Source organism: Mesoplodon densirostris, chromosome 10 (genome assembly GCF_025265405.1).
Source record: "Mesoplodon densirostris isolate mMesDen1 chromosome 10, mMesDen1 primary haplotype, whole genome shotgun sequence".
Taxonomy (NCBI): domain Eukaryota; kingdom Metazoa; phylum Chordata; class Mammalia; order Artiodactyla; family Ziphiidae; genus Mesoplodon; species Mesoplodon densirostris.
In genome coordinates this window covers 23937921-23960983 of record NC_082670.1, presented here as the reverse complement: position 1 = coordinate 23960983, position 23063 = coordinate 23937921, and the positions used below count along the sequence as shown (strand labels likewise).

Below are 23063 nucleotides of genomic sequence, written 5' to 3'. Positions count from 1 at the left end.
AATTTAAATTGTTTTCCCTTCATAAATAACCCCCCTCCCTGCCCCCAGTCATCCACCCAAGCTCCCTCATGTGTCAGCTCCCCTTCCATGTCCAGGGCAAGGCCCCCTAGACGGGCAGGGCAGAGGAAGGGCTCTGGGTGGGCATTTCCAGGCAGGCTTGAAGTCCTCAGCCGAGCATCCGGGGTGGTTCAGGAAGGTGTGGTCCCCTGGGGTGCCTAGAGTTCCTTCCTTGGAAGCTCCAGGTGCTGAGAACGGGGGAAGACTTGAGACTGATGGAATGGTCAAAGGAGAGGTGTGGTGACCCCTGAAGTGGTCAGAATGGAGGCAAAATGGGGAGAAGGCCTTGAAACCAAATTTTTTCTTTCTGGATTTTTCTATAGAGCGAAGGCTCCAAAGAAGACACTACTGGGGCTGAGGAGCAGGTGGGAGATGCCATCTGTGTGAGTGGATAGCTGGTCTCCCCGGGTGAGCAGGAACACAGCCCCTTGGTACACCGAGCGCACCCAAGGTCCCTGTGGCCCTGGGCACACGGACTTCTGAGCGCTGAGGAGAGGCACGTGGAATGGGTACTGGGAGGAGAAGAGCTGGACCTCGTGGGCCAGGTAGAGAGGGGTGGGGGTGGCCTTGGGGAAGCAGCCTTCCCCAGAGAAGACCACCTGGGAGTAGACAAAGTAGAGGCCACTGGTGGGGACCAGGAGGGAATTGTTGCTCAGAGAGAAGCCGTGGCGGAGGAAGGCACGATCCGTGTTTGCTCTCCAGCGCAGGGAGTCCTGGGTGCTGGGGTCTCCTAGGAAGAGCCAGAGGGGATGGCGGTCAAGGGCCTGGGGGTTAGAGGTCTCAATCCCTGAGGAAGCAGGTGCTGGACTGAGTTCCTGGGGGATGGTTGGGAGGACAGAAGGGAGTAGGAGTGGGGGTGAGCTGGAGGGGATGCTTGGGTCCCTGAAGGGGGATGGGAGGAGGGCTGGGGGCTACATGTCTAGGAGGGCAGGTAAATGTTTACCAACAAGGTGAGCAGCAGGCTTGAAGGTGCCTCGGGTGAAGTGATTCGGGGGGTGCTGATGGGCAGGCTGTGCAGTTGAGGGTGGGAGGCCAACACCAGAGAGCCCCTAGGGGAGAACAGAGTCAGAGAGGTCCTCGGGCCCAGGGTCAGGCTAGGCTGCCCACACAGTCCCCATTGGCTTGCCGCCTCACCTGGGCCTCAGGCGGCAGGGCCAGCAGCAGTCCCAGAAGGAGGAGGAGTAGGGGGGTGCTGCACACCCTCAGGAGGTAGAGACGTCCAGGTGGTGTCATGGGGAGAACCTGCAGGGAGAGAGACAGTGAGTGGGGCGGGGCGCGATGCGGAAGACGGGCCTCCTGCCCGTGGAGACAGCCACCCTGAGAGAGGGGCAACAGACAGAGAAGGGGACAAGATGCAGTCAGGGAAACCCCAGGTGAGCAGGGGGAGAGAGAGAGAGAGGAACAGAGATGAGAAGGGAACAGAGAGGGATGAGAATGTGTGACACAGACAGAGAGAAAGAGATTGACAGATAAAGAGTCAGAGAGAGGGGAACAAACCAAAACCAAACCCACCAAGGCCCAGGCCCAGGCCCAAGCAGGAGGTGCAAGAGGGGCTGAGGCCCAGGCGGAGGGACTGAACGTCCCGGGGAGAGGAGTCCACCGCCAGGGAAGCCCAAGGAGATGGGGTGGGAGAGTCTCACCTGCTGTGCGGGGCCCCTTGGCCGGGACGCCTGGGTCCCTTTATAGAGGAAGCGGCAGTGGCAGCGTGGCAGGCGGCGGGCGGGTTCTAGGCCGGGGCTGGGGCCCGGGGAAGCCCCCAGGGCTTAGAAGATGCTGCTGTTTCAGTCGAAGGCAGGAAAGGCTGAGGCTTAGGAGAGAACCGCAGGCTGGGGGCTCAGACGACTGAGTTCTGGGAAAGGGAGTGGGGTCAGGGGAACTGTGGGCTGGGAGGGCCAGGGAGCGGGGGTCAGGCTTAGGAGTTCCAGAGAAGGGACAGTAAGTTCAGAGGAGGAGGAGAAGGGGAGCAGCTGGGGCGTGGGCTGGAGGCCCGGTTCCCTGAAGAGCAATTATGTATAACACCTCTGCACCCTTGGCTGATTACAGGCTTCTCTCTGTGCACATTTCTTCCTCTTGTACCCCTGTCCTTGTCCCAAAGACTCAAGTCACACTTGTCCCAGTGTGTGTATTTTCCAGTTTTTCTGGCAGGTTTCATATCAAGAAGTTCCATTATATACCCTCCTGCCTGGTACATCCTGGTTTATGCCTGTTGTCCTGGTAGAAATATTCATGGACCCCCTTTTACTCTCAAAAGTGTTCTGGTTTGGAAGATCCAGCTCACGTTGAGCCATGAACTCATGTATGATGAGATCTTGTCTCACTGCTGAAGGATGCCCTCCACCTCATCCCAACCTCAGGTGGGCTCCACAGATCAGAGTTATATAACCCCAAACAAACACATTCCAGGATCAAGGAATGTGGCAATTGCTAAAGTTCTCTACAGAGGATGCTTCAGAATTCCACACAGGTGGAGCTTAAGGGTGGTGACCTAGGGCAGGGTGGGGACAGCAAAGGGACTTCTCTTGCAGCTGCACTTGTAAAGCCAATACACTGTTGTAAAATCATTAAGGATTTCCCTCTTCTCTTGATGTAGAACTCAGGTACAGTGAGGTGCACTTCTCCTAAGTGGACAGCCTGATGAACTTCTCCATCTGTTTATAGCCATGTAGCCACCATCCAGTTCAACATAGTTTTAGGTCCCCAGAAGGTTCTCTTGTGCCCCCTCCCAGTTCATACCTTCCAAATATAACCAACCACTTTCTGACCTCTACAACTATAGATTAGTTCTTCCAGCTTTTGAGCCTCATATACATGAAATCACACAGACTCTACTCATCTGTGTTTGGCTTCTTTCTCTCGACGTTATGTTTGTAAGATTCATGTATATTGTTGTGTGTATCAGTGATTTTTATTTCATTGTGATGTGATGTTGTGTGAATATACTCTAATTTACTTATCTATTTCTCTGTTAATGGACATTTGGTTCATTTCTAGTTTTTGGCTAGCATGAAAAACGTTGACATGAACGTTCTTGAACATGAGCGAGTTTTCGCTTAGCTTGCAGGTTGCAGGTTAAAAAAAAAAGCAAGGTTTCTAAAGATGATTTTAGTCACATTTCATGAGATTGAGAAAATAACAATTGGCCCCCTCAAATATTATTATTACTCTTACTAGCTTGTTATGCTTTCATTTGGAGGTTTTTGGAGGGGCTGGGGCTGAGGATGGTGGTGATGGAAACTAAAGCCCTCCCTCTGTTGCACTGGGCAGAAAGTTCCTGGGGTGTCTTGGTGTCCTGTGGCACATAAGTGATATTCAGGGTGTGCATCAGCTAGTTCTCCTGTTTTCCTCCCTGCTACTTGAGGCCCTGCAACTTTGCCTTTCACGCCTTCCTAGTCTAACCTATTACTTCTTTTCATTCCATCTCTTTGGGTTTTTTTGGCTGTGCCTTGTGGCTTGCAGGATCTTAGTTCCCTGACCAGGGATTGAACCTGGGCCACGGCAGTGAAAGTGCGGTGTCCTAACCACTGGACCACCAGGGAATACCTTCATTCCATCTCTTTAGCTTTCTCTCTATTTCACAAACATTTATTGAGCGTCTGCACAAGGCATTGAGTAAACAGATGTGAAAAACAGTCCCCTGACCTCTGGGAGCTCAAAGACTAGTGTGGGTTCCGTGACAGTGGGCTTATGGCAGCCCACAGTAAAGCCATCAAACTTGGCCTGGGGGAGAGGTGAGTCAGGCATTAGTATCAAGGCAAAGATGGTGAAGGGCATTCCTGATAGAGGGAATAGAAGGTGCAAAGACTGGAGGTAAAAGAGAGTATGAAGTGCACTAACCTGTGCAAGTGAGTACACATAAACGGAACAGAGATGAGGCTTGGGAGGTAAGCTGAGACCACATCCTGAGGGGTTTAAAACCAAGAAAAGAGGTTTGGATTTCATTGTAATTGTGATGGAGAGCTACGAAAATTTTTGAGTGAGAGAAGGACCCACCAAGATTGGTATATTTAAAACATGAGTCTGGGCTTCCCTGGTGGCGCAGTGGTTGAGAGTCCACCTGCCAATGCAGGGGACACGGCTTCTTGCCCCGGTCCGGGAAGATCCCACATGCCGCGGAGCGGCTGGGCCTGTGAGCCATGGCCGCTGAGCCTGCGCTCCGCAACGGGAGAGGCCACAACAGTGAGAGGCCCACGTACCGCACAAAAAACCAAAAAAAACAAAAAACAAAACCCATGAGTCTGGATGCTACATGAAGAATGAATTGAGGAATGGGAGTTGGGGTCTGGAGGGGAAACCAGAAGTGTGGAGACCAGTTGGGGGGTTTTGCAGCAACTCAGCAAGGAGGTGACAAGAGCCTGCATTTAAATCGAGGCAGTGGCAGGAGAATGAACAGGAGGAGAGAGTTCCTGGGCACAATCTATAGGGCTTGGTGGCTGACCAGAGGGGACGGTGGAGGAAGGGTAGCCACAGATGCCTCTTTTAAATACCTTGGCCTCTATCTTGGCTTCATCTTGTTTCTTTTAACCTCACTGTGTCTTGTGCCACTGTTGGCCTCCCCCTTGGTCCCTGCTCCTTTCCTTTCCTCTGTGTCCCTCTTCCTCTGGAGTCCCTTTTTCTTCCTGCTCTCTCTTTCTGCCTCTCCAATGGTAGGAGCCCATGGACTAGGAGAACTCAGCTATATTAAAATGTAAAATGGTGTTGCAATGAACGGTGAGAAATAGAGAGAAATGGAGAAACTTCGGTCAGAGAGAAAGACTGGGGCATTGAAGGAAAAAAAGGGGAAGGTGAGGGCAAGTGATGGGGAGACATGAGAGACAGAGAGGAAGGAAGGGTGAGAACTGGGCCGAAGCTCCGTGTCACAGGCATGTGCGATGTGCTGAAGGATGCTACTTGAGATAGGCCAATCTTGGTTTCAATCTCAGTTTTGGAGGTTGTGTGAAATTGTTTCTTTCTTGAGGAGGCCAGCAGTTGGTTTGGGGCTTTCCCTGAGTGAGAGGGGTGATGACTGGAGTCTTGTGCTCCAAACCGAGGGATATACAGTTTCTACAGTGGTCTCTGTGGAGAAACTAGTGAAATCTCTGAGCCCTCCAAATAAGGCTGAAATGACAATAGCCTCAAACTTGAACCTAGCCTCAAAACCTAAAGTGGGATTACATAGCAACTTTGATCCTAACCCATATTTAACCTCAACCCAAATCACAACTCAAACTCAACCCTAACCTCAAATCTAAACATCTCAACAAATGAACCCCCAAATAAACTTATCCTCTAAACTAACCCAGCCCTGTTTCTAGAGCTACTCTTGGAATTAACTCATCCCCATTCCTAACCCTATAGTTAAACCTGACTCTAAATGTAAGTTCAATTTGAACCACAAACCTAACGTTGAGCTTTATCCTGCTTTTCCCCATTATTCATCCATGCCTCCACTTACCAAGTCTTTATTGGGAGCTTACTATGTGCTGGGCACTGTCCCAGGCAGTAGGGATATAGTGGCAAACAAGTCAGATGAGGTGCCTGCACTTGTGGAGCTTCCACTCTAGTGAGGCAAAAGGCAGAAAAGAAATGCACTGAAGAAGGAGGCATAAGTAGGGCTATGAGGAAATAAGACAGGGCCCCGTGATAAGAGTGGCAGGGAACTACTTTAGACACAGTGGTCAGGAAAGTCCTTTCTGAGTAAATGGCATTTTAAGCTGAGACCCAAATGACAAGAGTGGCCAAGTGAAGGTCTTAGGGAGAAGCATTCCATGTAAAGGGAACAGCTACTGTGAAGGCCGGAAGGTGGAAATGAGCTGTGGGTGTTGAGGAACAGAAAGAAGGCCAGCGTGGCTGGAGCAGAGAGAGTGGGAGAGAGGTGGGAGATGAGGTCAGAGAGCAGGGGCAGGGGCCCGATCATGCAGGGACCTGCAAGGATGGGTAAAGCACCTGAATTTTACTCAACCATGGGAAGCTCTGGAGGGTGTCAGGGTGTGCACATGTTGCGTGGGGGTGGGGGGAGGAGGGAGGGAGGTCTGAGGTAGAGGTGATTGGATTTACGTTTTTAAAAGATCATTGTGGCTCCTGTGTTTAGACTGGACTGTCGTGGGTAACACTGCAAGCAGGGACACCAGTTAGGAGGCAACTGCAGTAATCCTGGGGAGAAGACGGTGGCCACCACGAAGATGGAGAGAAGTAGACAAATGTGGGATATATTGGGATGTAGTTCATGGGTAGAATTGACAGGACCAGATGATGGATTGGATGGATGGTGGTGGGGTGGAAGACGGGGAGACTGGGAGAGAAGCAGGATTCTGATGGGATGGGAGAACCAGAAGTTCAATTTTGGATTTAAGTTTAAACCTATTGGACAGACATCCAAGTCTTGGATAACATTCAAGCCTTGCCAAGAAATGTCACTTGGCAGTCGTATATTTGAGTCTAGATTTCAGAGGCAATGTGAGAACTAGAGAGTCAACAATGGGAACTGTTGGCACGAAGAAAGCCATGGAATTGGAAGAGATACCTTACCTTACGCATCCCCCTAAGATTCCTTCAAAGTGTTTGTTTTCCCTCAGGATAAATGCAGTGTATCTCCAATCCTAAATTCCAGAAGCAGCAGCCTCTTGCTTCCGGAAGCAAAATCCTCCAGACTTAGTTTCCTTCTGAACTCTCACTGGGATTTAACCTCCCTGGATCTGATTCCCTACCCAACAAAGGATGTTTCTACCAATCCATTTCACAGTATTTTATGGAATTCCTCAAATCCTCTATTTCACTTTTGAAAGCAACTTCCTCTGGTACTTTGAAACCTGGCTTTTCCCTAATGATGTTCCTTCTGTCTTTGGTGAAGGCTGCTCTTTCTTCCACACCCGTCACTAGCAGCAGGGGGGCAGAGGAGAGGCCACTGTTCTCCTCTCCCCCGCCTGCTTCATTGATAACCTCCTCCTCTCTTGAAGTCCATGCCTTTTGCATTTTCCACGTTCTTCTGCTCTTCACAGCACAATCTTCTCCACCAACATCTCTACCATGTGCTTAACAATTTGTATATCTAGATAAGTTTTTCTTCATCTCTCATTCCCTTCCTGATATTCTATCAAGAAAATCTTGAAAAACTTGATTTGGGTAAACTCAATGGTCTCATTCTTGGCTCTTTCTCCTAGGCTGCCAAGCATTGCAGGAGAGTCATGTCCTCATAAGAGGCCTACTACTAACCCTGCCCATCTAACCTCAGAAAGCCCTCAGTGTTCCCTAATCTTTGTTGATTCCCTGGCTCTTCTCCTGCAGGTGATGTTCTAAATCTCCACGCCTCCTGACCTCCTTACTCTCAGTTGGTGAGGCTATCATCTTTTTATTGAACTTAAGGCCATCCAAGGTGGATCTCTTTACTTCTTTCTTTTCCCTTCACTTTCCTTTTTCCTTTCTCCTTGATTCAGAGAAGGACTCTTTCTCCTGTCCAAGGCTGATTCTTTGTACTCCTTCCCACTTCCCCATGTTTACCATAGTTTTTTCCTGCCTTTCGTCTTCAGTATTTTTCTCTTTTCATGCGCCTTCATTTTACATACTCAACTTTATTTCTTGAAACTAAAAAACCTTCCCTGGACTTTCTCCCTTAAATGTCCATCCACCTCTCACTCTCCTTTTCTGTGTGATGTCTCAAGAGACTAGCCCCTTAACCACTTTTTCGGGAACTGGTAAAATTTTCCCCACTGTAAAATTTGTGGGTTGAGCTACAGATGATACTGTTACCTTCAGTATTCACCATTCTATGCCTTTGTACCCACCACCTCCTTTTCCTCACCTCCCACTCATTCCTTAAGCTACGTAAAGCGATTTCTGTGCCTCTGGTAAGTGGAAACTGTTTTCTCAAAATCTGTAATCGTCTAGCTCCTAAACCCAAAGGATCTTTTGAACTCTCACCTACTAGACTTCTTTGAAGCATCAGATGTGGCCGCCCAGTCTCTGCTTGGCATACCTCTCCCTTGCCCTACTCTGACTGCTCCCCCGACCTCTCTCCTTTATTGGTTCCTCTTCCTTTGATCCTCCTCAAGGCTCTTCTGGTCACCCTCTCTTTTGGGATCCTGTCCACTCAGAGGCTCCACCTCTACTGGAAAAGGAATGATGCCCAAACCTATGCCTCCAGCAGCCCCAACTTTTCTGTCGGGCTCCAGACCTGCTCACTGGAAATCTCCACCTGAGTGTCATGCTAACACCTCAAACTCCGCAGGACTTTCTTGAGTATTTTATTACTCTAAGAAGGTGCACCTCCTGTCATCACGGGTAGTTGGTCCTTGTCTGTATGTTGTTTCGTTAGACTGCAAGCCCTATGAGGGCAGTGACTTTATGTCATTTATATCCATTGCCTAGTAGAGCACCCTGCTCCTCTCAGGTGCTTAATAAAAATTTGATTGTCTGTCTGAAATTAACTCATTTTCCCCTTAGCCACACACCTCCTTGGTTTAGGGTATCATCGTCTTTCCTATGCCCTTGGCTCAAAACTGGGAGTCATCTAAGACTCCTCTTCCCTCACTCCCACCATCCAATCAGTTGGCATGACCTAACGACTTATCCCTGTCAAAGTTTATAAAATCTGTTCCTTCCTTTAACACCACTTGAAGTTATTGGGACCTACGTAGAAAGTACACAAGTTTTGGAGTAAAATGAGTTTGATGCTAATTCCACTACTTTTGAGCTGTGTGACCTTAAGCAAGCTATGGTACGTTTATGAGCCTCAGTTTCCTCATCTGTATAATGGAGATCCACCACCTCCCCCTTTTCTGACATTAGGAAAAGGGCTTGACATGGCTAACACATAGTATGCAGCCCCCAAACTGGCAGTTATTTTTACTCCCTGTCTGTACACCTGCAGCACTCACTCCCCTGTACTCACTCTTCTTCACAGCTGTCACAGTGCCACTGCCCACAGATAAGGTCCAGATCCCTTACCCTGACATTCTGTGTCCTTTCTTCAGCACATGCTCCCTCACACCTGTGCTTCATCTACCTCAGGACACTTGTCTTTCCTGTTTTCTGACTCCTGGCCTCTGCTCAAGCTGTTTCACTCCTCTCTGGGTCCCTTCCATTCCCCCTCCCACAGAAATCCCACCCGTTCATCAAGTGCCCTCTCCTCCCTCAGAGACCCCCGGGTGCTTTCAGCTGGAATCCACCTCCCCTTCTCCTTTTTGCACATCCACTGTACCTTACTCGTTTTTACTCAGCATGCCTTGAATCAGTTGATTAGGTATGGGCCTGCCTCCCCTATTGGATGGCAAACTTGAAACAGAGTTTGCATTTATCTTTGGTCTATTTGATGCTCAGCTGAACTGCACTGAATAGAGTCCCTCCTAGACCCTTCTCCTAACTTAATCCAAACCTGCCCCAACCCAATCCCCCAACTGACCTTCTTCAATCTCACCGGTCTCATTCCCAATCCTGTTTCTCTAACTGAACCCCAACGCATCCTCCTCTGAGAAGTGATTCCTCTTTCCAGGTCTAGAGAGCGAGATATGCACACCCTTACCTCCCCAGTGTTTCATGGTAGGCACTGAGTCACCCCTTGGGGATCCCTGGTTCCTCCTTCCCACCCCCACCATGGAGGACAGGATGCCTGCCGCCTGGCCCCAGGGGGTCAGAGGAAGCCAGGGCCTCTAGGGTTCAGTATTTTTATCAGCCTAGGAAATTAGAGACACAGAAGCGGAAACCGTGTGGTCAGAGAAAGTGAACAGCCCTCATCTCAGGGGAACCCCCAACAGGGCTGGGGGCCAGACACCAGGGAGAGACGTTGAAAAGAGGGAGGTCTGGGGGGCCAGGTATCAGGGCTTGTTTTGCTTTGGTTTTATGTGACTCTTGCAGAAGGGCAAATGATGTGATCAAAAACCAGACAAAAGTCTGCTGGACGAAGGAACAAATTTGGACACCAAAGTTTTCTGTTGCTTACCTCTCAACCCCCAGCTTAGGGGTCCTAACCCCAACCCCGCCTCCACTCCCAACCTGAGCTCTTTGCATGCCACTTCCGAAATCTCTGGCCTGTGAGAGGAACCGGACGCCTGGGTTGCTCACAGCTCGCAGTCTCTTCTCTGAATCACAGCAGCTTCCTCTCACAGGATCTTTCTCACCAGCCCTTCCTCCTCCGGCCCCCTGAACATCTGCCTGGTCCCTCGGAGACCTGGGGCCTCTTGGCTCTCTGTCTTCTCCAAGGGTCTCACACCTGCCCCATGTTTCCAGGCTTCCAGAGGCTTCCCCTCCCTGTCACCTCTTGCCCTCCACTTCCACTCCTGGGATTCTCCTGTGTAGACCGGCATTCCATTCCAAACCTGAAAAAGAAGCTCTCATTCATGATTCTCTGATGCAGCCAACGTGCAGACTGTGCACGTGGCAGCGCATGCCTGTACTCTCCTTAGTCCTGCCCTTTCTCTTTGCTGAGTTCCTGCTGTGTCCTGCTGGTGACGGTGGGGTCTGGTGCTGTCTGCAAACTCCCTACCCCAGTTCCCGGGAGCTGAAGTGGGGACTGAGTATGAACAGTGGAAGGGAGGGTGCCCTCCCTCACCCCCCGGCTTAGAATCCTGGACCCTCTCCCTCTACCCTCCAGGCCCTTTCCTCAACCTCAGGAAAAGGGGAGGTTTATCTGGAAAGCCAAGACTGGGCTGCCCAGAGACGAAGCCCAGGTTTGGGACGGGGGGGCAGAAGCTCGATGGAGGGAGCCGAGAATCGGGGCCCTAGAGGAGGAGAGACGGGACTGAGAAGCTAGAGGCGAGGGATGGCCGCGGGTGTGGATCCCTGGTTGCCCAAGAGCAGACAACCCAGGTTACATAATTTTGCTCTTTCCGCTTCCTTCCCCTGCTCCTAATTTTAGCAACCGAAATTCCACTCCCCCACAGGGCCCTTCCTCCATACTTTCTGCTTCTATCCCCCATCCTCCCACAACCTCCTCATGGTCCCCCAGCTCCAGCTGCCCCCAATTCACATCATTCAGTGACTCAGCAGAGGGAAAGCCCTGTGTTGGGGGAAGGGGGTGTTAAGTGGGGAGGAGGATGTGGTTCTGGCTGGGGAGGGGAGGGAAACTGGTTTTGTTCCCCTTTTTGCCTCTGTTCACATCTATTTCTCCAACCGCTGACTGAAGAGTGGAGAGGAGCCCAGTGTAGGGAGTGGAGAGACTGGAGGGCAAGCTGGGCCTTCTTAGGGCCGCCCTTGTGGGCGGGTGGGCAGGCAAGCAGGGGGCTCCTAGTCTCCAGCTGAGGGCACGAGTTAGGGTGTGTGTGCATGGTGCAGGTGTGCGGGAGCTGTGGGTTTGGGCAGGTGGAGTGGGAAAGGAGATGTTATGGGTGATGAAAACCACAGTGATGGAAAAAGGCAGAGGAGACACCGGGAGTGAGATGTGGAACCAGGTCTTATTAGGAAATGGCAGAGTCAAGGAGCAGTGGTGGCGGCCCGCATCCCCCACCCCTGCTCGTTACAAGTTCTGCTCCTGCCCCACATCCTCTACTGTTCAGCACTGGTCTCCTGACCTTACCCTTCTTACTGCCCTGCACTTCCTGCAGTTTCTTGCTCTTTCCCTGGGGTCACTTGAGGGCCTCCGCATGGCGATTCAGGGCCTGAGAAAGGGCTGTCACAGCTCCCATCACTCGGCCCAGCTCCCAGGTCTCAATCTGGCTGCGGAATCGTTGCAGGAAGCGGTCGGGGTGCCAGCGGACCTGCTGGACCCTCAAGTACCTCCTCAGAGCCCCCTGCTCCTCCAAGGGAGGGCCCCTGGCCACCAGGGCTGCAGCCATGGCCTCTGGGTCTCCTCCGCCAGGGCAGGGCCAGGGCACATCACCGAAGCGCCAGAGTCTGCCCCTCCCCGCTCCTCTGGGGTGCTCTGCCCTGGGCCCGGCCCTGGCTGGCTCCGGCACTCGATCCCCGGGAGCCTCCGGTGCCCTCCTGGCTCGGCTCTCACGCAGTTCTTCCTCCTTGGCCCGGGCTCGCTCTCGGAAGAGCCGCTGCTCCTCTTCCTGCTGCCGCCAGCTCTGACCGGAGCCCTCAGCCCGTGGGGGTCGGCAGGCTCCCTCTGCCTCGCGCTGTTGCTGGTGCTTCTGGGCATGTTCCCGGGCCATGCGATCTGACCAGGCTGAGAAGGACTCCTGGGTCTCATGGGAAGCATCATCTGTTTGGGAGGGTGGGAGGTGGTGGTCGCAGAGAGGCCATGAGAAGGTGACAGGCAAGAGAGGTGGGGCAGCACAGAGGAAGGGACCATAGGAAGCCGGTGGGAGCATTCATGGAGTGGGTGTAGGAAAAGCAGCCAGTGGGGAAGAAGGGCGGCTGTGGATGGAAATGGATTCCTTACCTTCAAATCTCCCAATGACCTCCTGCCACTCGTCCTCCAGCTCTCCCTGCAGCTTCTGTCTCCATTCCCGTTCCTTAGAGGCCTCATCTTCTTCCTCCTCTTCGGCAGAATCCCAGGGGGGTCCCCAGCCCAGAATTTGCCCTGGGGTCTCCCCATCCTTATTCTTTATTCCCATGGCAGAGGGACAGCGACTCAGCAGTGGCAGGAAGAAATCCGTGTAGGCTGTTTGTGGGAGAGCAGTGAGCAAAAGTTAGCTGGAACTCTCACTCCTTGGTAGGGCCGCCATCTTGAATCCTACAGGTTACTTACTCTCTTGGTCTTAGAGCAATGAAAGGGTTGCCCACATGGATGCCTCCTGGGTGCTAGGAAATCACCATCACTGACAAATATTTACTGATACTTTACCACATGTGTGATAAATCTGGTAGTTTAAAATATACCGACCTGTGTCTTCACAAACTAATTTAGTGTCCTGGGAGCTCTACAATGTCAATGCCATTTTCTGGTCTGCCTCCAGCCACCTAGGATGATGTCAAAACCCTTTGACTATGTATTCCATTTTTGGCTTGAAAATATTGTCACTTTATACCTCTCATTGTGTTTCTCACCCAAAACTATTTTCTCCAGACTGGGAAAATACCTGAACACCCTGATTTGTACCATTCTAAATTTACAAATACTTAATACTTTTCTTTACATCATTTTTCAATAAGCTGCGTAAGATAAATATTTTCAGGGGAATTTCTCTCAGCCAGCCTTAGCCAGGGGATGCTGGGAGGGGGAGGGAGAGGTAGAGAGTCCAGCCCAGTAATGAATCTGAGCCATAGAAACGTTCCCAGCAGCAGAGCAAACTCTTTCCAAATGACTGCTGACCTAGGGCAGGGGAACGGGGCTGAGACAGGGCCTGGCTGACAGGAGGCTGGGGGAAACTAGGAGAGGGACTGACATCCCTGAGCTCCCCTCTTCCTGAGTCCTGACCTCAACGCATCAGCTGAGTGCCGTGCTGCTCTCCTCACTGCCCACCCGGCACCCTACGCCTGGCCAGCCTGCCACCTGCCATGGTCGCCAACCACCTCTGCACTCTCAGGACAGAGGAAGATGAGTGAGGCACCCTCCCTTCCTGTGGACCTAGTTTCTCTCCCTACGGCAGGAAGAAGTGGGCCGGCAGTCTTTAGATCTTTATTCAGTGGTGCTAGAACATACTGGCTACCTGGCAAAAGGATGAGAGAGAGGAAGGGCTGTCCTGTCACTGCCAGGAAGGCAGAAGATAGAAGGGTCCAGCCTTGGCTGGCCAAGGTCCACTGCCCCCACCCATCTCCTGGCACACCTGAGTGTCACCCAACCCAAACCACATCAAAACAAGGGGTAGGGGCACTTCTCTTTAGTACTGACGTGACCTGTCACAAGCCCTCCCAACTTGTCCCTCCCAGCAAGTACCTGGTCTTGTCTTTCAACGGCTTATATCCCACCAGGGCTTATAGCAGGTGTGAGGGCGGGTGGAAGGTTTTTAAATTCATAGGTTTTAAGGGGTAAGGCCTCCAACTATAAAACATCATAAGTAAAATCTGGTACAGAATATTAAATAGCCACTAAAAATTATGTTTGTGTGTGGAAAAAGCTGGCTGCAAAACTGTACATAGGATCCAATCACAACTCTGTGAAAAAGAGAACAAATCCCATGCTTGAAAAAGATAGACTGGATGGAAATATGTAAACATTCTAGTCTCTGGGTGATAGACTATGGGTGGCTTTCCTCCAACCTTAGCTGATATTTTAATGTGAAAGGGACATAATTAATATGAAATTTTCTTTTCTTTTTAAAGACTAAAGAATAAATTTAATCACTGTTAACAGTTTGCTGTGGTCCCTTCTAGTCTTGTCTTGGTTTATATAAACACATAACACACAATTTCTTTTCAGTTACGTGACCATACTACTATATATTGTTTGGCAACTTGCTTTTTTCATTTTAACACCTCATTTATATTTTCCACAGGAGTATACACAGTCTAGCTCATTCTTTTTTATGACTGTGTAGTGTTCCACTGTGTGCATGAAACAAATCTTCCCACCCCCAATAGAAAGACTTTGTTTCCAAAAATGATCAGTCTTATGTATGTGTCTTTGTGGACTCCTTACAGCACTTCTGTGGGGTAGATTCTCAGAAGTGGAATTTCTGAGTCAAACAACATGTGCAATTTTGCCAAACTGCTTTCAAAAAGTTTGTGCCATCAAGAATATATGAGCGCCTGATGAGGTTATAGCTTTATCACTTTCAGGAATCTTTTTATATATGCGATAAAGATTATTCAATTACTCTGTTTTTTTTTTTTTTTTTGCGGTACGCGGGCCTCTCACTGTTGTGGCTTCTCCCGTTGCGGAGCACAGGCTCCGGACACGCAGGCTCAGCGGCCATGGCTCACAGGCCCAGCCGCTCCGCGGCATGTGGGATCTTCCCGGACCGGGGCACGAACCCGTGTCCCCTGCATCAGCAGGTGGACTCCCAACCACTGCGCCACCAGGGAAGCCCAGGTTATTCAATTACTCTTGAAATGAACTAGGTAATTATCAAAGTTAAAAAAAAAAAAGGAATATATGAGTGCCTGTGTTGTCCTTTACCAAAGCTGAATATCCCCAACCCTTTAAATTTTGCCCATCTGATAGATTAAAAAAATGACTTTATTAATGAAAAATTTCATATTCATATTCTTTGTCTACTTTCCCCTGGAAATTATATGTGTAGATATGACAGCTCTTTATATAGTATAGATACCAACCCTTTGTGTCTGTGTCACATATATTGTAAATATTTTCTCCCATCTATCTTTTCAAAATTGTACTGTAGTTAAATCTGTATCAATATTTTCATTTTACAGCTTTTGACTTTATTTCATTCTTAGGAAGGTTTTTCTCCACTCCAAGATTATGCCCTTGTGTGTTTTCCTACTATATTTCTAGAAATATAAAAAAAAGGAAAAAAGTACAAAGTATAGTATGATAAGCAACCCTATTCCTACCACAAGGTATGTTAATATATTTTCATTTTGCAACATCATTAAAAAAAAAACAACCATCATAGGTAAAGCTAAAGTTTTCTTTGATACTGTCTTCCAAGTTTTATTTCCCCCAGGGAAAACCCTCCCATGCATTTCCTGTCACATATAGGTGTTTAATCTGCTGTAATTTACTTCTAAGTCAGGTGTAAGGTAAGACTATTTTTCTCCAGAGAAGACAAATGGTCCAGTATCGTTTATTAAATAGTTCACCACCACCCCCTCCAGTGATTTGAAACACCAACTTTACCACCACTTTAGCAGTATAGATCAACTTTTCCCTTATGTTCTTTAATTAACATGTTGTACTTTTATATTGGGAAAAATAAATGAAAAAAAAAGCTTTGTGGAGTAAAAATGTACTTCTTAGTGACGGAAGCACTGTTCTTCTCCTCCCCAAAATGAGACGTGATTTCTACATTAATGAGATATTCATACTAATTGGTACAAAACACTTTTTAAAAATGCCGGAGCAGAAGTTTATATTGAGTGACGACTGAGACACAGGAAGAAAAGGTTACAGTGGGCGGGGTGGTTGGACAGGGCTTACAGGAGGAGGTGGGGACTTACACTGGGCTGTGAAGGGAGAATAATCTAGCAAGGTGGAAAACTTAGTAGGGCAGACAGGAAGGCGACAGGCAAGAGGCAGATAAAAAAACAAGCATGTTTGTTGAAAACATGCTTGGGGTCACTGAAGACAGAGTCATGAAGCAGGAGTCTCCGGTTTGTGGGCTCGCCATGGGAGGTAAGGTTGGAAAGCAAAGAGAACATAAACCGGACAGCTCAGTCATCTGCAAAGCAGGGCCACAGCCTACTTCTACTGAGCAGATCAAAGTGGGTAATGGATGGGAAATGTCTAATACTGTGCTGGCACAGGTGCAGTGAATGTTACATTAAAAAAAAAAAGAAAACAAACACACAAGCTGGCTTTGGGCTTATTCTTTTTGCAAAGACTGTGAGAAAATGACCCCGTTTCTCAATGTTCACTCATTCTTGCTGTATGTAGAGGATGGCTATTGTTGGACTAAGGTGTGTTTATACAGGGGTCTCTGACAGCTAAGACCACCTCCCCATGAGGTGTTACCAAAAGCCTCAAAGGTAGTGGCCATTCACTGGCATCTCACTAGGTGTGACAACCCAGCCCAGCCAATTCAGCGTGAACTGGCACATCCCTTGAACATGGGAACTGAAAGGAACCTACCCTCCCCCAGGAGATTCTGGGTCATTTCATCTGTTCAAAGGAAATATCTGCATTTTAAGGCAGAGTGGTCTCTAGAGACAGGTCTTTCTACCAAGGAGTTAGAAGGCCACCTGGTGGTAGGGCTGGCAGGGGACCAGGAGGAAGGAAGGCCTGAGAGGGTTTGGGAATGACCTGAGTGTAGGTGAGATTTCAGCAAGGTCCTCAACCTTCTGGGCCCTGCTTTCCTCATCTGTAAATGGAACCATAATGTCATTCTCACATGCTCCTTAGAATTCAGTACAATGAAGGAAGCACCTACCATACTGTAAGAGACATTTCTGTTACTTAAAAAGCCTTAATTGAATAATACAAGAATAAAAATAACAATACTTATCATCTAGTGAGGACCAAAACCGCCAAATGCTTGCCTCACTTACTCGCCACAACCTCCATTTTAGAGAAGCAAATTAGGTTCATAGAGGCTAAGCTGCATGTCCCAGTCACACAGCCGGTAAGTGGCAGAGCTGGAGCTCGGATGGGGTCTGAGGTCGGCCTCAGGGCACTCTGCTCTGTTGCCATGTACAATGTCAACTGCCGAGTTAGGTGCCTGCGCTTTGTAAACCTCCTCTCTTTGTTCTGTTAAAAAAAAAAAAATCTGAACAGGGCAGCCTATCTCACTTATGTTAGGGGAATTAAAGAAAAGGGGATTTTTGACTATATGGGGGAGGTTTCGGGGATGTGGGTGAGGTTCCTGTATATTCGGGGAGCTGGGGGATGATAATAGCAATGAAACTGAGTTCAGGTTGTTCATCCCAACCTAACGGTTTTCATCTAATGCTCTTACTATAGAAGGAAAATCTCTAAAGGGGGAAAGGGGTTTCACCTGTTATTTTCCTAGGAGGGCTGTACCTCTGCAGAGCTGCCTCCGCTGCCACTAATGTATCAACAAGTCCCCATCTGCAACCCTCAATATCAAAGACTTTCCAGAATGCAGATATTTTGGGGATTTGATAGAGTTGATCTGAAAGTATACATAGAGTTGGCCCTCCATATCCTCAGGTTCCGCATCCACAGAATCAACCAAACTTAGACCTAAAATATTCAGGAAAAAAAAGTTCCAGAAAGTTCCAAAAAGCAAAACTTAAATTTGCTGCTTGCCTGCAACTATTTACATAGCATTTACATTGTATTAGGTATTTTAAGTCATCTAGAGATGACTTAAAGTATACAGGAAGATGGTTTGTAGGCTATACGCATATACCATGTCATTTTATAAAAGGGACTTGAGCATCTGTGGATTTTGGTATCTTGGGAGGGGGATCCTTGAACCAATCCCTCTCGGATACCAAGGGACAACTGTACACTGTATATTATGTAGCCCGGGAGAGACTGGGTAGCCCCAGTAACCAAACACGTGAATGTTTCTGCAGTGAAACATATGAATACTGACATCAGTAGGATAAAAACATCATAAATAGCCTAGGTTTAGTTTATGTTAGGTTTTGTTACCAAATGAGTTTGGTGTTAGACTGATGAAAAATGTTTGGTTCTCAGAGTGTTTCTGAGTTTCAGAACTGTGGGTGAAAGAGTATGGGTCTGTTGATAACCACAGGAACAATGGCCAGTATCTAGAGTGTTTATCATGTGCCAAGTGCTCTAATTATGTACTGTGTCAGCTGATTCTCAAAACATACATCACAGCATGGGTGCTTTGAACACAGGCGTTATTTCTGTATAATTCTATAAAGTATCACACAGGTTAGAGCATAGGCAGTCTAGTTAGGCTGCCTGGGATACAACCCTTGCTCTTCATAGCTGTGTGACTTTGGCAAAGTACTTAAACTTTTCTGTGCTGTTTCCTCATCTGAGAAATGGGGGATGATGTTAGTACTTATACCTTCATAGGGTAGTTGTGAGGATTAAATGAGTTGCTTTGTGAAAAGTGTCTGGCACACAGCAATGGTTGCTATTATTTAATTTTGCAGATGGGCAAATGAAGCATCAGGCAAGTTTAGAAACTTGCCAAGAATACACAGCTATTAAGTGTGGAGCTGGGATTTGAACCCAGGCAATGTAACTGCAGAGAGTACCCTCTATCCTGCTTTTCACACTATAGGCAAACAACAAGTCAAGAGACAAAATAGCTACTAATCTAGAGAGATGTGTAATTTAAATACTAGTTGCTGTCTGGGGAATGTTGGGCTCTTCAGACAATGGTAGCTCAATAATGTAAAGGCACAAACGACAGCCACAAGCCAACTTGGTCAACTATTTCCCTAAGTCCCATGACCAAATAACTAGCTTATTTTTCAACCATTGGCCTTCATCTCAGACCCCACCAGTTGCTCATGACCTTGTTCCCCACGAAGCAGACTCACCATCAGGGCCCTGGCGGGCAGCAGCATGCAGTGCTGTGTCCCCGTGGCGGTCCTGGTGGGCAGGGTCAGCCCCAAGCCGAAGAAGTAGGCACAGGGCAGGGGCATCGTGGCGGGCGCAGGCCCGGTGCAGTGGTGGAGGCTGCCCAGCATCTACATCAAGGCCTGGGTGTCGCTGGAGGAGGGCCTGGGCCCGGACCAGCCGTCCTGCAGACAAATAACGACGGAAGCGACGCTCTCGGCGTTGGCGTCGGGAAGTGGAGGCCATGGAACTCTTGGGCTGAGGAAGAAGGATAAACAGGCAGCAGTCAGGACCCCAGCCTTGGATGGTCCCTCCCCCTCCATCTCTGACATTCCCTCTGTTTCTCCCTTCGGTTCCCCATTTCTTCTTACATTTTCAGCAAGAGATGAGGCCAGTCCTAACCCTCATCCCTTTTCCAGCTGATAGGTTTGAAAACAATTTTGAGGGGAGCTGGGGTCACATTTTTTTTTTAATGTGGAATTTGAGAAAGGGATAAATGATTACTTAGAGGCTCATTAGTCCAGGTAAATTTTTAATAAAGGACTTTGTTATATAATAAAAACAAATAGAAACTGATGGGGGAAATTTTTATCAATAGAAATCTGAATTTTAAAAAGTCACAATTTCAAATAATGATCTAGAAATTGAATATAATGTACCCGGCAGACAGATGTAGAGGCTTCTCCCTCTGGGACTTGGGGGGAGGGGTTACTCATCAGACCTGCCCCCCGCCCCCTAAGTACCCCCGGAGCAGTAGGCCCGAAGCCTGTGTTTAAGACGCTCCGAGGAAGGGAGGCGGGAAGGGCGGAGACACTCTAGACTGACGGAAATGGCGCAAGCCGAGACGCAGGTAAAGGGCGGAAATGAACTGTGAGGCGCATTACCGGATGTCGTTCCTCCCCGAGGGGGCGGGAGGTGTTTCCTTGGCCTTAGCCTCCGGGGGGAAACTAGGGAACTTAAGATAAGTGGTCCGTCTGAAACCGGAAGACTGGACGACAGGCGAGGAAAAGGAAGAGCAAGGGCTCTTTGGAGGTTTAACCCCTCTCCCCCTTACTGGGAGGAGAGAGGAGATGGTTCAGTGATAGGCGAAAAGATGAGAAGAGAGAGAAAACAGGGGAGATAAAGACAGGATAAAAATCACAGTGAAAATGAAAAACCAAAACCACAGTGAGGTCCAAGAAAGGGACAGATCATAAAAGAGAAAAACACAGGAAGCAAAAGACAGGGAAAACAACCGCAGGACAAAGCAAGTGAGGTGAATGGAGAAATTTGGAATTGGGAAAGGTGTAGAAAAAGGAGATGGAAATGGGAGGGAGAAAAAGGAAGAGAAGTTGGAAGAATTCAGAGAAGCCCAGCATACTCTATTCCCAACACACCACGCATGATAATTTCCTTACCTCCTCACCCCATTCTCAATCCCTCTATGCCTCCTTCTCTCTCAAATACTCCTCTCCTCTCGGCCCCTGCCCCCATTCCTAGACTTTCCGACTGGGAAAGCCCTGCACCTGCTGTGAAGTTAGCAGGCAGCTTTGGACCTGGTCTTTGCTGCCCCCAGGCGGTCCTTCTGGGTACTGCCAGAGTGAGAGGTGGGAGAGGAGGACCAGCCATCAATGGGAGGATCAGTTTGGGGGAGACACCCGGTGCAGGAAGCTGAGCGAAAAGGGGAGCACTAAGACCCAGGGGTAGTGGAAGGCTGCAGCAAACAGCTGGAGGAGGAGGAGGAGGCGGTGTGGGGGGAGCGGAAAAGGGGGAGCCATCTGGTACCTTGGTAGCTTCTGAAGCGGCATCGGTCATAACGACAGAAATGGCCAGTCAATCCCAGGGTATCCAGCAGCTCCTGCAAGCCGAGAAGCGGGCGGCTGAGAAGGTGGCAGATGCCAGAAAGAGTGAGTCTCCTCATTTCTCCCTTAGGAATCTGGAGAGAAAGTTGGGGGTGGAAGGACAGCAAACATTTGAGTCCTTAGGATAACCCAAGGCTGGTGGGGCGGGGGGAGGGAGGCTGGGGGCGCTTATTAGGAGGGAAGAAATGGGTGGGTGTCAGAATCTAGTCCTTAGCTGCCTGAGAGAAGGCACTAACTTTTTGGGAGGGACTGACCCCTGCTTTCACGTTTTGTGCGTGTGGGGTCTACCCCCACTTTCAGTCCTTTTTCCTGCCTCCAGGGAAGGCCCGGCGTCTGAAGCAGGCAAAAGAGGAGGCACAGATGGAAGTGGAGCAATACCGCAGAGAGAGAGAGCAGGAATTCCAGAGCAAGCAGCAGGCAGTGAGTCGTGGGGGAGGCTGGGATGGGACCCCAGGGTGCAAGTTGGTGGTTATATCTGGTGAGGTGTGTACAGGGTGATTCCACAAGAAAATAAGGTACTAAAGGGCTGAAGGGGACCTGATGAAGACCATGATATTGGTCAAGCTTTGTGCTATGTAAGAGCGTCTAGGAGTTTTGAAGGACTTGTACAGCTTGTGGAGGTGGGGGGATTGCCACAGTCTCCGTAGAGTATGATGATATTTGGGGTGGAGGGCAGTTTTATGGGCATGGGTGGTGAGGTGGTGGGGATGGTACGGTCTGTTGTACGGTGATGCTGCATGTCAGGTCTTAGGGGAGAGGGCATTATGTCGGTCTCTTCAGTGTCTAGATATTTCCACGGATGGGAGTGGTTTTGGAGAGGGCCTTTCTTCCTGGTCTTGCTCCAGGATCCTTCCCTCCACACGCGTGGTTGCTTCTTTCTCTGTTTCTGCTTTCTCCTTTCTCTTTTCCACCCTTTCTCCCACCCCCCAGGCCATGGGCTCCCAAGGGAATCTGTCAGCTGAGGTGGAGCAGGCTACAAGGCGCCAGGTGCAGGGCATGCAGAGCTCCCAGCAGAGAAGCCGCGAACGTGTCCTGGCCCAGCTTCTTGGCATGGTCTGTGACGTCAGGCCCCATGTCCACCCCAACTACCGGATTGCTGCCTAGGACCCACCCTAGGGCCTGACTCCTCCTGCCAGTTCCCTCCTGCAAAGAAATCCCCAAGTCAAAATCAACTCCCACCATAATCCTTTCTCTCTCTTCCATTCCCTAGAAATTCTAGGAAGCAGGATCCAATAATTCTCCTGTGAAATTTATAAATATCCTGCTCAGACCTGAATCTCCTTATTGTTCTTTCACTGGGAGCTTGGAAACTGCCAAGTCACCCTCACCCAGCCCCTCTGTGAAATTTGTAGCATGGAGAAGTAGGGATGTGGAAAACAGTCTGACTTCAGAGCCTGGCAGGCTCGGGTCCCTCTTCTGACCCTGCCACTTGCTGGCTGGGCAACAAGAACAAGCTACTTAAACTGTAACCCCAGTGTCCTTTGCAAGGTTGGAATAATAATAATAATGCCTACCTTGCAGGGGTGTTGCATTGATTAGGAATCATTCTATAAAGAGCCTAGCATGGTTTCCAGCACGTAGTAGCTGTGATTCAATAAATGGCAAACCTGTGATATTATTACTACTCTCTGCCCACCTGCCAAAACCTAAACACAGCTGTTTTCTCACTTCTGTCTGTGGCTTTGTAATTCTACTCATTCATTCTGTGACCCTAGAAATTCTCTAAAAAATTGGTTCTTCCCACCTCTCTTTCCCCAGAGACCTTATTATCCCTGAAAAGATGAAATGATGGCCTCATTTAGCCTCTCTTCTGTGGTTCCAGGAAGATGTTTGCATTTCTTAGCCTCTCTTTTTGTCTCTCTTAAGCTGGTTTTTCTCTTTATTGGATTTCCCACTTTTCCTGTTTCCCCAAAGACCCATCAGATGCTTACTACTGCTTCCTGAGATCTAAAGTGATGCTGTGTCCCCTCATGTGCATGGCCTTCCTTTCTACATCCTCAACACCTTACTTTCCCTTTGTAACAATAAAAAAGTGTCAATAAAATAATTATGGGCAAATCAATTGTTGGGTGGAATCAGCCTCCTTTTGCTTCATCATTTCTCATTTTCAGTCACTTTTGTTCCTTGTTTATGTATTCCCCAAACACCCAAAAGGTGTTGGAGCTTTGAGAAACAAAAGCAAATGGTACATTATTTTTTCTCTAAAGTGAGAAACACGTGGCTCCTTTGTGAACCTGAGGACT

At 49.0% G+C, this 23063-nt stretch overlaps 3 protein-coding genes and 1 non-coding gene across 8 annotated transcripts; 1 reads left to right on the top strand and 3 right to left on the bottom strand.

Annotated features, from left to right (window-relative positions):
• Positions 1-374: 374 nt before the first annotated feature.
• LTA (lymphotoxin alpha) lies at positions 375-1290 on the bottom strand. Its single transcript, XM_060110987.1, has 3 exons — positions 1192-1290; positions 1001-1106; positions 375-787 (listed from the first exon to the last, which is right to left on the bottom strand). The coding sequence occupies exons 1-3, from the start codon at positions 1288-1290 to the stop codon at positions 375-377; spliced, it is 618 nt and encodes a 205-aa protein (XP_059966970.1).
• Positions 1291-3521: 2231 nt separating this feature from the next.
• Positions 3522-3593, bottom strand: TRNAE-UUC (transfer RNA glutamic acid (anticodon UUC)). Its single transcript has one exon. It is a non-coding gene; the product is annotated as a tRNA-Glu (tRNA).
• A 6407-nt stretch (positions 3594-10000) lies between these two features.
• NFKBIL1 (NFKB inhibitor like 1) lies at positions 10001-20829 on the bottom strand. Of its 5 annotated transcripts, XM_060109185.1 has the most exons (5): positions 19639-19782; positions 18961-19237; positions 12350-12571; positions 11540-12169; positions 10001-10343 (listed from the first exon to the last, which is right to left on the bottom strand). In XM_060109185.1, exons 1-4 carry the CDS (start codon positions 19693-19695, stop codon positions 11589-11591), a joined length of 1137 nt encoding a protein of 378 aa, XP_059965168.1. In that variant the 5' UTR covers positions 19696-19782; the 3' UTR covers positions 10001-10343; positions 11540-11588. The 5 variants fall into 5 exon arrangements, with proteins under 5 accessions (XP_059965168.1, XP_059965169.1, XP_059965170.1 ...); XM_060109186.1 differs by lacking the exons at positions 10001-10343; positions 19639-19782 and adding an exon at positions 20744-20829 and having other exon boundaries at positions 11419-12169; XM_060109187.1 differs by lacking the exons at positions 10001-10343; positions 19639-19782 and adding an exon at positions 20377-20474 and having other exon boundaries at positions 11419-12169.
• Positions 20665-22866, top strand: ATP6V1G2 (ATPase H+ transporting V1 subunit G2). Its single transcript, XM_060109190.1, has 3 exons — positions 20665-20865; positions 21140-21240; positions 21751-22866. The coding sequence occupies exons 1-3, from the start codon at positions 20784-20786 to the stop codon at positions 21922-21924; spliced, it is 357 nt and encodes a 118-aa protein (XP_059965173.1). The 5' UTR covers positions 20665-20783; the 3' UTR covers positions 21925-22866.
• The last annotated feature ends 197 nt before the right edge of the window (positions 22867-23063 follow it).